We start from the raw sequence: 13,059 nt of genomic DNA on the forward strand, positions 1-13,059 counted from the left end.
AATGCGGCTTAAACGGGGATCTGGATCTCAGGGCATGCCCTGCCGAGCTGGAGTAAGCCAAAGTAATTTAAAAACTAAATTTATCCGACGCATTGATTCTAAACCCAGGATCTCTGTGCGGTACCAGCTCAGCTCCGTGACTTCTGTGCTTTCCAGCTACTTATTAACAAAATAATTATATATTTGTCCCCAGAGCTGGAAAGAGCTAAATGAAGTGGCAAATAAAATTTTTATTTGCTACACTTGACAACCGGTGTAATCTCGGGGCATCCGAAAGCCTCGTGGATTCTAACCAAATGATCTCGCTTTGACTTGCCGTGGCGGCGGAGTTGCCCACCTGTGACAGCTGCTGCTGCAGTTTCTTCATCTCGCTGAAGCTCAGCTCGCTCAGCAGGTCCGACACGAGGCTGGGCGCCGGCGCGGAGCGCTGATCGCCAGGGGCGCCGGTGCCCTCGGCGTGGCCGTTGCTGCGGCCGTGGCCGTTGAGGGAGGGGCCCTCGCCGTTCGGCGCGTCCTCCTCCGCCAGCGACGGGCCACCAACCAGCGCCGAGCTCAGCTCCAGCGCCGACATCCTGGCGTTGGGACGACGGCGGCAACAACGGAGGAGGAGAAACGAGGCAGCAATGCGAGCCGATGAAATGAACAGCGACGTCCGGTTTGCTGCCTTCGCCTGGCAGGCGACTGTCGGTTGCCATTTCAGTTGGCCATACGAGTTACCGCCCGGCAGACGGCACGGACCTTGCCGCCGCACGCGCACGCCACCGCTAGTGGAAGAGCCTCCACGAGAGGGAGCGTTAGCCCATCTAAACGGGGTCTTTGGCCTGCTCTTCCACACGGCCAGATGTCTTGGAAGAGATGGGGGTACCCAAGAGTTTTCCCCAACACACGCGGTCAGCTGATCGACTCACTGCAGTGTCACCGTTTGTACTGCTGGGTGGACAGAGGCACGAGGATTTAAGAAACTTAAAGGTCCAGCGGTGGATCGACAAAGGTGCTATAAATCGCTGTTATTGTTAGACAATTGTGAAGAGACTGAAAACTGACATAGAGATCCTTAGACCTACAAATCTTCACATAGAGAGCCAAACACTTCACCATCCACACCAGACGGTCAGACCCAACCTGGCAGAAAAAAAACAACAGCTATGATTTGGATAAACTGGCCTGCGCCATGGAAACGTGGAATTGCCACAACTCGCTCAGAACCTCGATCCGTGTGATGATGCGACTTTGGCGGCAGCACGCTCGCCGATTGTTGCAGAGGCTCTCGGTTCAAATTCAGCAGATCACCCCGATTATTAATAGCGGACGTTAAAGATCATGCGATGTCACTCGCGAGCGTAGGTAGATCAGTCGGTGCCGGCGTCAGGATCCAGATTGCCAAATTTGAAAAATTACTCGAAATATTTTTCGATTGTATTTTGAATACAGCAATCATCGTCCCCTGCTGTGATAACTTGGCAGGACCCCCTTGCAAACGAATCCTGAGACTCAGTGAGGATCTCCTGGGTAAACAGTATTAACACCAATAATAATCCTGCCGTGAGAATCTCCCATACGAGCAGGATACGTGAACAACTCTCCGACGTGTTTCCGGATTGCTGCCGCGTGTCGACGTTCGACAATGATGTCCAACGTTTCTGCCTCCAGGAACCGAAGCTCCAAAACTGAAGAAGCTTCCAACCCACGGAGCAAACGGTGGGCAGGCATCATACTGAACAACAAATCGTAAAACAACCGCAGAAACACATTGGAGAGCCGTAAGAACACCTACGAAGGAGTAGAACTTACAAAAGTCTGCCCAAGTGAACCGTCGCTCACCCTAAGGGCTGCTGCTGCTGTTGCTGCTGCTGCTGGTGGTGACCATTGGAGAAGAGGCCCTGGATGACCTCCCCAGCGCCGCCGCCTCCGGTCACGGAGCCGTAGTTTCCGAGCTCGCGTCTCAGCGCGTTCTTCTGCTCGCGCTCCGACTTGAGCGTCTCGAGCGCCTCCTCCAGCTGCCGCTCAGAGATCGCCTTGAGCCGCACGGACTCCTCCAGCTGGCTGTTGAGGAACTCCGTCTCCTCCTCCAGGCGCCGGATCTCGTGCTTGAGCCCCTCGAACTCCACCTGCGACGGCGCGGAGTGCGCGCCGGCGATCACTATTAAAATACGATTCGCTATTTTTTGTTTATTTTACCGGCTAAGGCCCACTTGAGCTGTGTGGCTCAACGGAAGTGGCTTTTCATCACGTGCGGATTTTGTAGCAGCAGCCCAATACTCTGAACGCACGATGTCGATTCTCAATGCGGAGGGAAAAAACCGGAGGACGAGGAGAGAAATCCACGCGACCACGGTGAAGAAAGTGACACGCAAACTCCAAATATACAGGCGCCAGGGTCGGGATCGAACCCACGACCTCCTGTATACCAGGCGAGGTAGTTAACAGCTCCTAGCCACCGCGGCGCCACCGTGGGGGGGGGGGGAGAATTTTCAATGTGCCCGGCGCTTCGCTCGCTCTCGAAGACGGAGAGATCGATACGGAGGCAGCGGGAAACCACGGACAAGAAGACGCAAGGCAGCCAAAAACCACCGCCAACAATGACCCAAGCTCTGTGGTGCTACATTGGGATGTTGAACCAACTTCACTCATGGGTGGAAGCAAACTGGAGTACCCAGAGAGAAAAAAAACCTCTGGAGGAGGGTGGGGGGGCGACAATGCCCATATAGCTGGAATTAACCCACTTGCTGTACTGCCATACTCTGGAAAGCCAGAAGATGGCGACCTCGACACCAATGGGTAAGGAGATTCGTGGAACCGTGTGATCTACCAACCCTCGCCCCCCAAAGATGCTGTATTTAAGGCGTGCGCCACCAGCGCCCCGGGATATTTACTCCTACGCTGGTTTTAGTGACTGTGCTGTGTGGCTCCCCGATGTGTTTTTTTCAGGTTGCTCTGCGTGTCGTTCGGCACGATGTCCGACGTTTCGGTCCACGTACCGGGAAGAAGCTTCCAGCACATGGAGCAAAAATGACGGACGTCACAGCCTTAAAACAACGTCGGAGATCTACACGGGACGTTGGACCAGGGCCCAAATCTACAGAAAGGTCCACAGGAGAATATAAACTAAAAAAACATTTAAGGTCATAAGCTTGCCCAAGGCCGTTTTATCGAACGCGTGTTTCGGATATACACGGTTCACTGAACGAGGTACGTTTTTCCCGTCACACGGCGGTGAGGTTTCGGCGACACGCGGTTTTCACTCTGCCGAGGTTCGCATCTCCGCATGGACAAGCAGTGCGGCGCTTCCGCTTGAAGATGCTGCAGATGAATATCTCATCACCATCATTCGCCAACACACGAATGGAGCCCCCTCTGACTTCACAGGGCTGGTGTGGGAAATCCTAGCTACAGAAGGGAAATGTTTTTTTTTCCAAGCATTTATACTCCGGTAGTTTCTCATGGTTAACGTGGCCTACATGTTCAGGTGCAATGCATCTAAAGCCAACTGGGATACACGTGACGTGACACACTTAATGCTTTCTGTCACGCGACTGTGATAATCGAATTCACTGACCCAATAAATTGCTAGTTACATGTCCAACTTGTAAACCAAATTGTAAAATATTTATTGCATTGAACGGCCCTTTATAAATCCTTCTGCTGGATGAGGACCCCCTGAGTCGTGCAGGTTATTTGACCATATTTCACCAAGCTGGTAAGTGAAGGTTGGCGAAGGCAGGGGAGCCATAGATACAAGAGCATATGTCAGTATGAGCAATGGATTTTGCCGCACTGCCTCTCCGTGAACCTGCAAGCCTACGCCCGTTGTGTGCTCGGTGGACGCCCACCCAAGCACCGTGCAGCCTTAACCCGGCATAGCTTCCCGCGGTCTGACGCGTTCCCGGAGATGTGGACAGCGGCGGCAAAACATTACCGTGGTGGAAACTTGACGCTCTTCCCTCCCTTTCCGACGCGCGTGAATTCACGAGTTCCCATAAGCCGCCGGCGAGCCCTGTGGCCGCTGGCTCAATAACTCGTTAAGTCTTATCTCGGTCACTTCGGCTGGTGTGGTCTCTTGATTGATTTGCCCAATTCCCTCTCCGCGTCTCGCGAGCCAGCGGTTGGCGGGTGGGGGGCAACGGACGCCTTCGGGAAATCTTGAACGGGAAGGCGGAGTGTCACCCTGACCGTGTATGTATATATGTTGAACTTCTTTCGCACCGCACATAGCCAACCGTGCAAATCGGAGGTTCGGTGGCCATGTGGCCGCTCCGTTGAGCCAGCTGCTTGCTGATGATCACCACCAGCGGGCGTGCCCCCCCCGCCTGCTCAATGACTGAAGATGTGACTCAAAATTCAAGTGGCTCTTGTCTTGTAGATACGCCCCCAAGCTGTGGTAGGCGTCAACAGGGAGGTGTCCTGGGAAATGGCTGTGGATACTATAAGATATCTGTGATGAGTTCTGAAATTTTCTAAATACGTCCGACTTCTGCTTTACAGAGCCTAACATTTCGATTTAAAGCTTTCGTGACTGCAGGGAATCATCTTCTTTGGTTGAAGCACTGTCGTCCCGACAGTTCTGTTCTTTCACCTGAAGAAGGCCGCTTGTGTTGTGGCCGAAACGTCGTGATAATTTATTTGTCTTATTTTTATTTTATTATTTTATTCTCATTCTACGTGACTTTACCGAAAGAACCAAAGAAGAAGAGCCTAACATTTATTACACACTTTGGTGACATGAACCAAAATTTTACGGATAATGCTATTGGCGTCACATGAGATGAAGGATACTTTCAGAACTCTCTCAAAACGTAGTAAGCGTCCGCCTCCTCGTGTTATGGAACAGTCCGCTAAAGTGGATATCACAGAGTTACCTCTGAGATCCCTTCGAGTGCCCCCCTCGAGTCCACAAGGAAGTGGGAAGTAATTTCCCATCTGCCCTGCTGCAGAGTATTACAGTCATACTTTTTAATTTTTTGAGATGAAATTTATCCACGCTAAGAGAATAAAATAACACTGCCCCTTGAGGCCCAAATAAATTGTTATTTTATTGACATTTAGCAGACAAAACATGTCGATTTATTTATATACTTCCTGTGGGACCGCACTTCCCTGAGGAAATTTCTCGATCCGCATCTGGACATGGCTGAACCTATCAATTGACTATGCTCCAAAATCAAACAAACCCAAGAACTCAGCAGCGGCAAACTCGGGGACCGATGCCAACCATGCCACCAGGCCACCAAGCCACCACTCCACCCCACCACCAGACCACCACTTGACCACTCCACCACGCCACCATTCCACCACTCCACCCCGCCACCACTACACTACTCCACCACGCTACCACTCCACCCCATCACCACTCCCCCACTCCACCAGGCCACCACTCCAACACGCCACCACTCTACCACGCCACCACTCCACTACGCCACCACTCCACCACGCCACCACTCCACATCACCACGTCACCACGCCACCACTCCACCACGCCACCACTCCACCACGCCACCACTCCACCACGCCACCACTCCACGTCACCACTTCACCACGTCACCACCCCACCACGCCAACCCCTCCACCACGTCACAACTTCACCACGTCACCACGCCACCACGCCACCACTCCACCACGCCACCACTCTACGTCACCACTCCACCACGCCACCACTCCACCACGCCACCACTCCACCACGCCACCACTCCACCACGCCACCACTCCCCCACTCTACGTCACCACTTCACGCCACCACTCCACCACGTCACCACTCCACCACGCCACCACTCCACCACGCCACCACTCCACCACGTCACCACTCCACCACGCCACCACTCCACCACGTCACCACGCCACCACGCCACCACTCCACCACGCCACCACGCCACCGGCAGGAGGCAGGAGAGATGCGCCGAGTTGCGGGGGCTCACCTGGTTCTGGCGCAGTGTGGAGGCCTGCTTCTGCAGCGAGATGTTCTCCTCCTCCAGCTCCCCATAGTCCTGCAGCAGGCGGGACTCGCGCACCTTGTACTGCTTGATCTCGTCGCGCAGACAGCTGCGCTGCCGCTCCAGCTTCTCCGAGTTCTGACGGCCACGACCACACGCACGCGCACACACACAGAATGTTGATAATTTTAGGACTTGTATAATTAAATGATGTATTATTTATTCATATTTAGTTACTGGCTTAGCATTTTCTCGATGTTGCAGTCCTACCGTTTTGTGTATTCTTTGCCGTTGTAACTTGCTGACCCGACCATACTGGACATCTGTCAACAAGAGCTTCCTGGCTCATCGGATTCCTCCTGCAGTCTTAATAAAGATTCTGATCCTGACATATAAAGATCCCCCGGATAGCCTTCAACAGACTGTTGGGGCAAGTGTTCTTAGCGATCGCCTACGAAGGCTGGCATGGCACACGAGGCAGTGGGTGGCCAGCATCACGCCCGGCCGCCTTTGTCTCCCCAATGCTGATGTTTACACACTCCACCAGGTACTCATTTGCCTACCCAGGGGAGGCCCAGGATCGGTTTAAATATCCATCACTGGTGTTGGTCGTGAGCAGGGAATTTAACTCGAGTCGTCGGCTTTGTTGCCGGACGTGCTAAACACTGTGCCACTGCACGCGCGAACACAAACACGGACCGATTGCACGCGAAGACAAAGATTGTCCATGAACTCACGTGCCACTTTTCCCACCCAAGGCTGTGTCACGTGGTATCGGGTGATGTCACTATTGTCAGCCTGAAGGCATTTTTACTTCTTTGTACGCCTGATGCTGATGGAGAGCTTAAATTTGGGGTGGTTGAGCCAGACGATTGGGTCAGTAGTAGCCGGAGTGTTATCGCTGCGGTGATTCCTCTTTCTTATTCATAAATCAGGGCATCGAGTCGTTATTTGTTCCACGGGCTGTTATGGGTAACCATAGTCGCACACGGGATATTTTATTATTATTATCCATTCGTACACCAAATAACTGAACTAAAAACATATCATAAGGAAATTGTACAATACAAATTGCCCTTAAAACCCCAAAACATGAAATTTTAAAATCAGAAACGAACACCTAGCGCGTGCGACACCCCGCTTGCTTATTTACGCGTTAGGTGCGAGACGTTCGGCTTCGTGTGCAGTGGCCCATCAATGTGCGTGGGGAGCGGTGGCGCAGCGATTAGCGCGCCGCACTACGAACGCGGTCCCCCCCAATTCCATTCCCGCTCACGGCCAACACCCGTGACGAAATATCTGAACCGGTCCTTGGGCCTCCCCCAGGTCGACTCGGCCTCATATGAATACCTGGTGCGGCGTGCAAGACTTCACCGCTAGGGAGACGAAAGCGGCCGGGCGTGGTGCTGGCCACCCACCCCCTTCCCGTGCCGTGCCGGCCTTCATAGGCGTTCGCTAACAGCACTTGCCCCGCGACAGTCTGTTAGGGCTCTACGGTGGCGCTTTGTCTGTGTGTTGCGTTCGCTCTGTGACATGCGCCCTTCACACCTCCGGCGTGTCCTCGCCTCCTTCAAAGTCACGCCGCCTCCCCCCCCCCCCCTCCTCTTGGCCTTCGCTCATTTCCACCGCTGCGTGGGAGCGGGTCCGTTAATTGCTTGCATCATTATCAATATAAATACGTGGCAAAGCAAGATATGTAATTGAAATTGACCATAGTGGGCCCTTTGAAGAATGCGCGGGACGAAAATGAGCCGGCGGATTATGGTTCACCTGGTGATCCAGTTTCTACTTGATATCCTTAATCCCGTAAGCCTAAGTTAATTCGAGCCTTTGTCTTTTCGCGTCTATTTCTACTTCTGAAAGGAACCGCCTAAAAAAAAATAACTCTTTGTGAAACGCCTCAAGGACGCGAGGATCTCGCGAGATTCACCACTGCCTCCTTCCCCCCCTGGAGGTGACCGCTAAGCTCGAATGGCCGTCTGGAACGCTCTTCCTAACGATATTAGGATGTCACTGGAGCTGTGCACTTTGACATCTGGATTCAAAACTAATTTATTTAGAACTGTTTAGTCTGTTGTCCTTCCCCCCACAGTGCGATTTGGTTCTGTGTCCGTGTTGCAAGGGAGGTTCTCCAATGTGCGTGTTTTTGTTTGGGGTTGAACCAGGTGGTGATCAGAGTGTGATGTCCGACGTTCCACTCCACACTCCACGCGCTTGGGAGAGCTTTCGTGGGAACTGAATTCGGGTCGGATAGAGAGCGTGCCGAGCGACACGGGGGCCCCGTCCATAAATGACGTCACGCGATTTTGGACGATTTTTGACCCCCCCCCTCGTCACACGGCGTCACAAAAAGTCAGACCCCCCCCCTCAAATATGACGTCACAAAGCTCTGCCCCCCCCCCAAAAAAACATATAAAACATGCTTCAAATCGCTTTAAACTATTGTCATTGTAGTGCGTATTTAATGTGCCGCTGCACTCTGATGTTGAAGGAGAAAACATTTATTAAAACGTCTATTTAATTAAGTAGAACGTGTTGTCTGTATTTAATTCAAGCTACGCATTTTGACGTGACGTCACATTTCTCAACCGCCCCCCCCCCACCACCCTCCCATCGTCACACATCGTCACAAATGTCTGACCCCGTCCCCCACCCAGGTGCGTGACGTCATTTATGGACGGCCCCACGCGGTGCAACGCGGGATGCGCATCGGAGAGCTGCAGGGCGGCGTAACGACGGACGCCTCCGCAGGGCGGGACCCGACATTGTCCCTGGGCCCCGTGAGCCGCACGAGAGGCGAATCACTCGGCAATGGCAGGAACAGCAGCAGCAGCAGCAGCGTTAACGTGCAGAGTCTAGGAGGCTCTCAGTGCTTCTCAAGACACTTTACGGGGGACGGGGGGAGGGGGGGGGGAAATGCGGATCCAAGACTCGGGATGCAGGCACGGAAGGTGGAAGGCCGGGCGATTGCTCGCAAAACGTGCAAAGTGGACCGCGTCTGGAGGATAATCCCAAAGGCCAATGCGAGTTCCTCGTTTCAAAGGCACTGCCTGCTAATCCTTCCCGTCTCCACACTCGCCCTTTTGTTAAAATATTAACATCTCAGCGGTTCGTAAATATCAAAGTGTCCAATGAGCGAGCCTAAATGGTAATACAGAAATTAATCATACCATTAAGCAAATAAAAAAACCCACCGACTCCCTCCACCGAGCAATCATTGTAGTCAGGTTCTATTTACATTTTTGCAAACCTATGCGGACACGTAGGTTAACCAAGAGATGCTGTAATTTTCCCAGCCTTATCATTTCATCCTCATTTCCTTTATTCCTTACACATGAGAGGCATCTGAGCAACATGAATAATGTACAAAGGAAACCCATCCCTTTGCCTCTACCAAATAAAAATATCCCCCATGTAGCCTTAAGAGACTGCTGGGGCAAGTGCTGTTAGCGAGCACCTATGAAGGCCGGCACGGCACATGAGGAGGGTGGGCAAGCACCATGCCCGGCCGCATTTGTCTTCCCAGTGCTGATGTTTACACACCGCACCAGGAACTCATTTGAGGCTAAGGCAACCTACTGGAGGGCCTAGGACCGGTTCAGATAATCGTCACTGGTGTTGGTGGTGGCCGTGATTGGGAATCAAACTCGGGTCACCGGATTCATAGCTCGGCGCGCTAACCGCAGCATCACCGCTCCCTACGACTTTCCCTTGACCGCACACACGCGCGCGCGCACGCAATCGTCAGATACCCAACACAAAAGGACACCGGGGCACACGTGATGACAATGCAAGTGCACTTAGGCACCCTGAGAGATTCGTCTCAGTCTCCCACTTTGCTTCTGCTTCTTTTCCTGCTCCCCCCCCCTCTCCACCCTGCGGGAGAGCTTGCCTGTGGCAGAGGAAGGGTGTGGGCCCCCGTAAGTAGCCAGACTTGAACTCGTGACCCCCGAGGAAAGTGGGTCAGTCGCGATGGGACCGCGCTAATTCCTCGCCAGAGGACGGGAGATTGAGCGCACGCAATCGCGGCGGATGGCAATTCGTGGCTCGACGACTTCTTTACGCTGTTGTTTATTTAAATGTGCAGAGCCCGACACGGAGGCAATGATCTTTCAAGTATTAATGTTTGTCTTGCGTCTGCGCGGTTTGTGAAAAGCGCTTTCCGACGTATAATGCCGCACTGCGCATACTGACGTGCAGAATTAATAACGGCGGCGAGAGATGAAAACTCACCGAGGCTCTCAGGACTCTTAGATCAGGAGGGCCCTGCATTGGGATGTGGTGGCCAATGCCGGCAATTTGAGTTTTTGGCGTATGGGAGGAAATTTTAATACCTAGTGAAAAGCCACTTGGTAGCAAGGTTAACTCATCAAGCCCCACGCAGACAGATTCAATAATATATCGATATGACTTCGCTTAGAGAGGCAAGTTGAATTCCTGGCCATGTAGAACACGAGTGGCAGGTGGTATCTGAACCTGTCCCGGGTGTATACGAGATCAACTCAACCTGAAATGATTGCCTGATGCAGTGTGCGAGCATCAGCACTGGAGAGACAAAGGTGGCTCTGCATGGGTCTGGCCACACCACTGCTCGTGTGCAAATGAACAGCACTTGCCTCAACACTCTGAGGGAATTGTCCCTGTGTATCTTTGTATGTTACTTATGGGTATGTATAAAGATACTAATTATTATTACATAATTATTTACACCCATTAGTCAATCCACTGCTGGCTGAAGGCATCGCCATGTCGTGTTGGTCACGTGTGTTTATTGACCATACTTCGCCGCACTAGTTAGTCCAGGCTGGTTTAAGTCGGGTTCGGTACCACTGATTTTAAATAATTTTCTGGTCATGTTAACTGTTGCAAGGATTTAAACTCGGGTTACCGGGTGTGCAGGGAGCTAATCACTTTATTACTTTTCCCTTATGTACACTATAATGCACATATGCATGATAATACTATATATACACACACAAACACATAGATGTGAATACAAACAAAATCACTGGTTTGGCTGAAATTAATTCACAACAATATCTCATCTATTTAATATTGCATGGAGAAAAAGCAATAACCCACTTTCATATAAACATGACAAATCATCTCATTTGGAATCTGATCTGGAGAAGCAGATTCATTGCCATCCCCTCATTCTCATCGACACCATCCCCCACCCGCTCCCCACCTCTTCCCAATGTGTTTTCGACAGACAGTGGACCACAGCAGCGGCAGCTGCCTCAGCAATGTTTCCAAAGGGAGGGTTTAATCGTCTGCGGAATCGTCCACGGAAACAAAACGGCACTTGAGGCCACGGCCCTGTGAACTTTGCTACCGCGACTTTGGGCAGCGCAGTGGCACAATCACGTGCCTGGCGTGCGGGCCAGCGACCCGCCACACCGGCGGCGGCGCTCGTCGACTTCACGGCGCTCCCGAGCTGCAATTCTTCAAAAACGCCGCTCCGAGGGGAAACACAATTTACGCGCTCGTAAAAAGAGCGACTCCGACCAAGGGCAGAGGAGACGTTGCGCACGAGAGACATGGCGTCTTCGCCTCTCCCCGCCCGCCCGCTCGTCCGCCCCTTGCATCCCTCGATCGCTCGTCCCCCCGGCGATGATGATGATGATGACAATGACGACAGTCGTTTGTTGTGGTCCCCTTTTCAAAGGGGCTCGGGCGCTCGCGTTGGAAATGTTGGTGTTTTTTGGTGCCGTCGATGAAGTTTTGTTGTTTCAGCCAGTGATAACGACTCGCACTAGCGACCGAGGGATGACCGACTGACGAGACGATAATAATTATTCTGAATGATGACGCAGAATAAGTTAATTCAGTAAAGTTACTAGAGGGAACTGCACACAAACATTTAATAACTGAAGGCATTTGACTAAAAACGCTTTACCGCTTTAGTCAACGAGACCAAGAGAATGACTCCATGAAATGCACAGACGAGGCCTCGAGTGAGATCCCACATGCCGGCGTCGACCGGACTGAGGCTGCGCCTAAAATAAACGACGCTGACGAGAGTGACACTGGCCTTATGCAGGACTTCACCTCCGTATGGCGGAGAACCGCGCACTTTCTTTCCTTTAATTGCCTTCCTCAGAGGTGTTTTTTTTCTCACAGAAAGCAAGGCTCAGGGGGAGGACGGGGAAGTGACAGTCCCAGTCGGCTCCGTCTAGACGCCACATGCCGTCACACCGCGACCTTTAAAAGAGCTTGGGGCAACAACAAAAAAATAAAAAAAACCCGCTGCCGCTGAAATGTAGCTCGAGTTCTTTAAGGTGGGAAAAATAAACAGAAAGGTCCGTGTTACTTAGCAGGGTCGTTAAACTCTTAAGGCGGAGAGGACCAGATAAATAAAGGGATGAATAAAAGCGACCAATTAAATTTGCCCTGACAAATTAAAGGCACGGGACTACTACGGGAGGCACGGGACCGGACGGTCAGGTCTCCCGGGAGACGGGCACAAGGATTGTAGAATCTTGGCAAAAAATGTTTTAACTCGGCCAAACGTCCGTGAGCCATTTCCACTCCTAAATCAGTGGCCGAAGCCAAGTGCTGTCTCCACTGGGCCTCCCCCCACTTCCCAAACAGCCCCCACCCGCTCCACTCCTCCTTTACTAAAAACAACAAAAAGTGTCACCGATGTAACATTCCCGAGTCATTTTGGCGACGTGCATGCAAGCCCTCCTTGCATGCATTCGGGCCAGTCCGCTAGGTGACGCCGCACCAGGTATTCATACAGAGAAACACTTCAACGCGGTGCCACGAACTGAGTTTCTGGGGCTCATGGAAAAGCGGTCAGAGTCTCAAAACTCATTTTTTTCAGGAGGGTCTTGAATTGGGGATATTTGTAAAATCCCATTGAAGAACTTTTGGCAAAAATTTGGAGGGGTGCACCCCGGTGGAAAGCCAATTACGTACATGAGAGTGTACCACTCAAAGCTCCACACAGATTATATTTAAGAGTCTGTTGCTCTGCATCGCCCGCCATTTCACAGCAAGTCTCCCATCCAAGTGCTATCGAGGTTTAATCCGGCGTAGCTTCTGGGATGCGCCGAGTGTGGACGATACCATCAGCGTGAATTGGGTCTCAGGCCCTTGATCCAGCATGGAGCAGCTGTTGCGTGAAGCA

General features: G+C 52.1%; 1 protein-coding gene across 3 annotated transcripts in view; it reads right to left on the reverse strand.

The window, feature by feature from the left end:
- The window catches only part of LOC116949356 (protein bicaudal D homolog 2-like), an 89,875-nt gene that overhangs the window by 14,715 nt on the left and 62,101 nt on the right, over positions 1 to 13,059 (reverse strand). For all 3 annotated transcript variants that reach the window (XR_012946044.1, XM_032966579.2, XM_032966580.2), the window contains exons 3-5: positions 5,910 to 6,062; positions 1,822 to 2,108; positions 338 to 572 (exon numbers count right to left, since the gene is read on the reverse strand). Coding sequence is in view for 2 of the 3 variants with exons in the window: in XM_032966579.2 (XP_032822470.2) it covers positions 338 to 572; positions 1,822 to 2,108; positions 5,910 to 6,062 (675 nt within the window). In the remaining variant the exon portion in view is untranslated. The remainder of the gene's footprint in view (positions 1 to 337; positions 573 to 1,821; positions 2,109 to 5,909; positions 6,063 to 13,059) is intronic.

Source organism: Petromyzon marinus, chromosome 36 (genome assembly GCF_048934315.1).
Source record: "Petromyzon marinus isolate PM22_M1 ecotype Great Lakes invasive population chromosome 36, UKy_Petmar_22M1.pri1.0, whole genome shotgun sequence".
Classification (NCBI taxonomy): domain Eukaryota; kingdom Metazoa; phylum Chordata; class Hyperoartia; order Petromyzontiformes; family Petromyzontidae; genus Petromyzon; species Petromyzon marinus.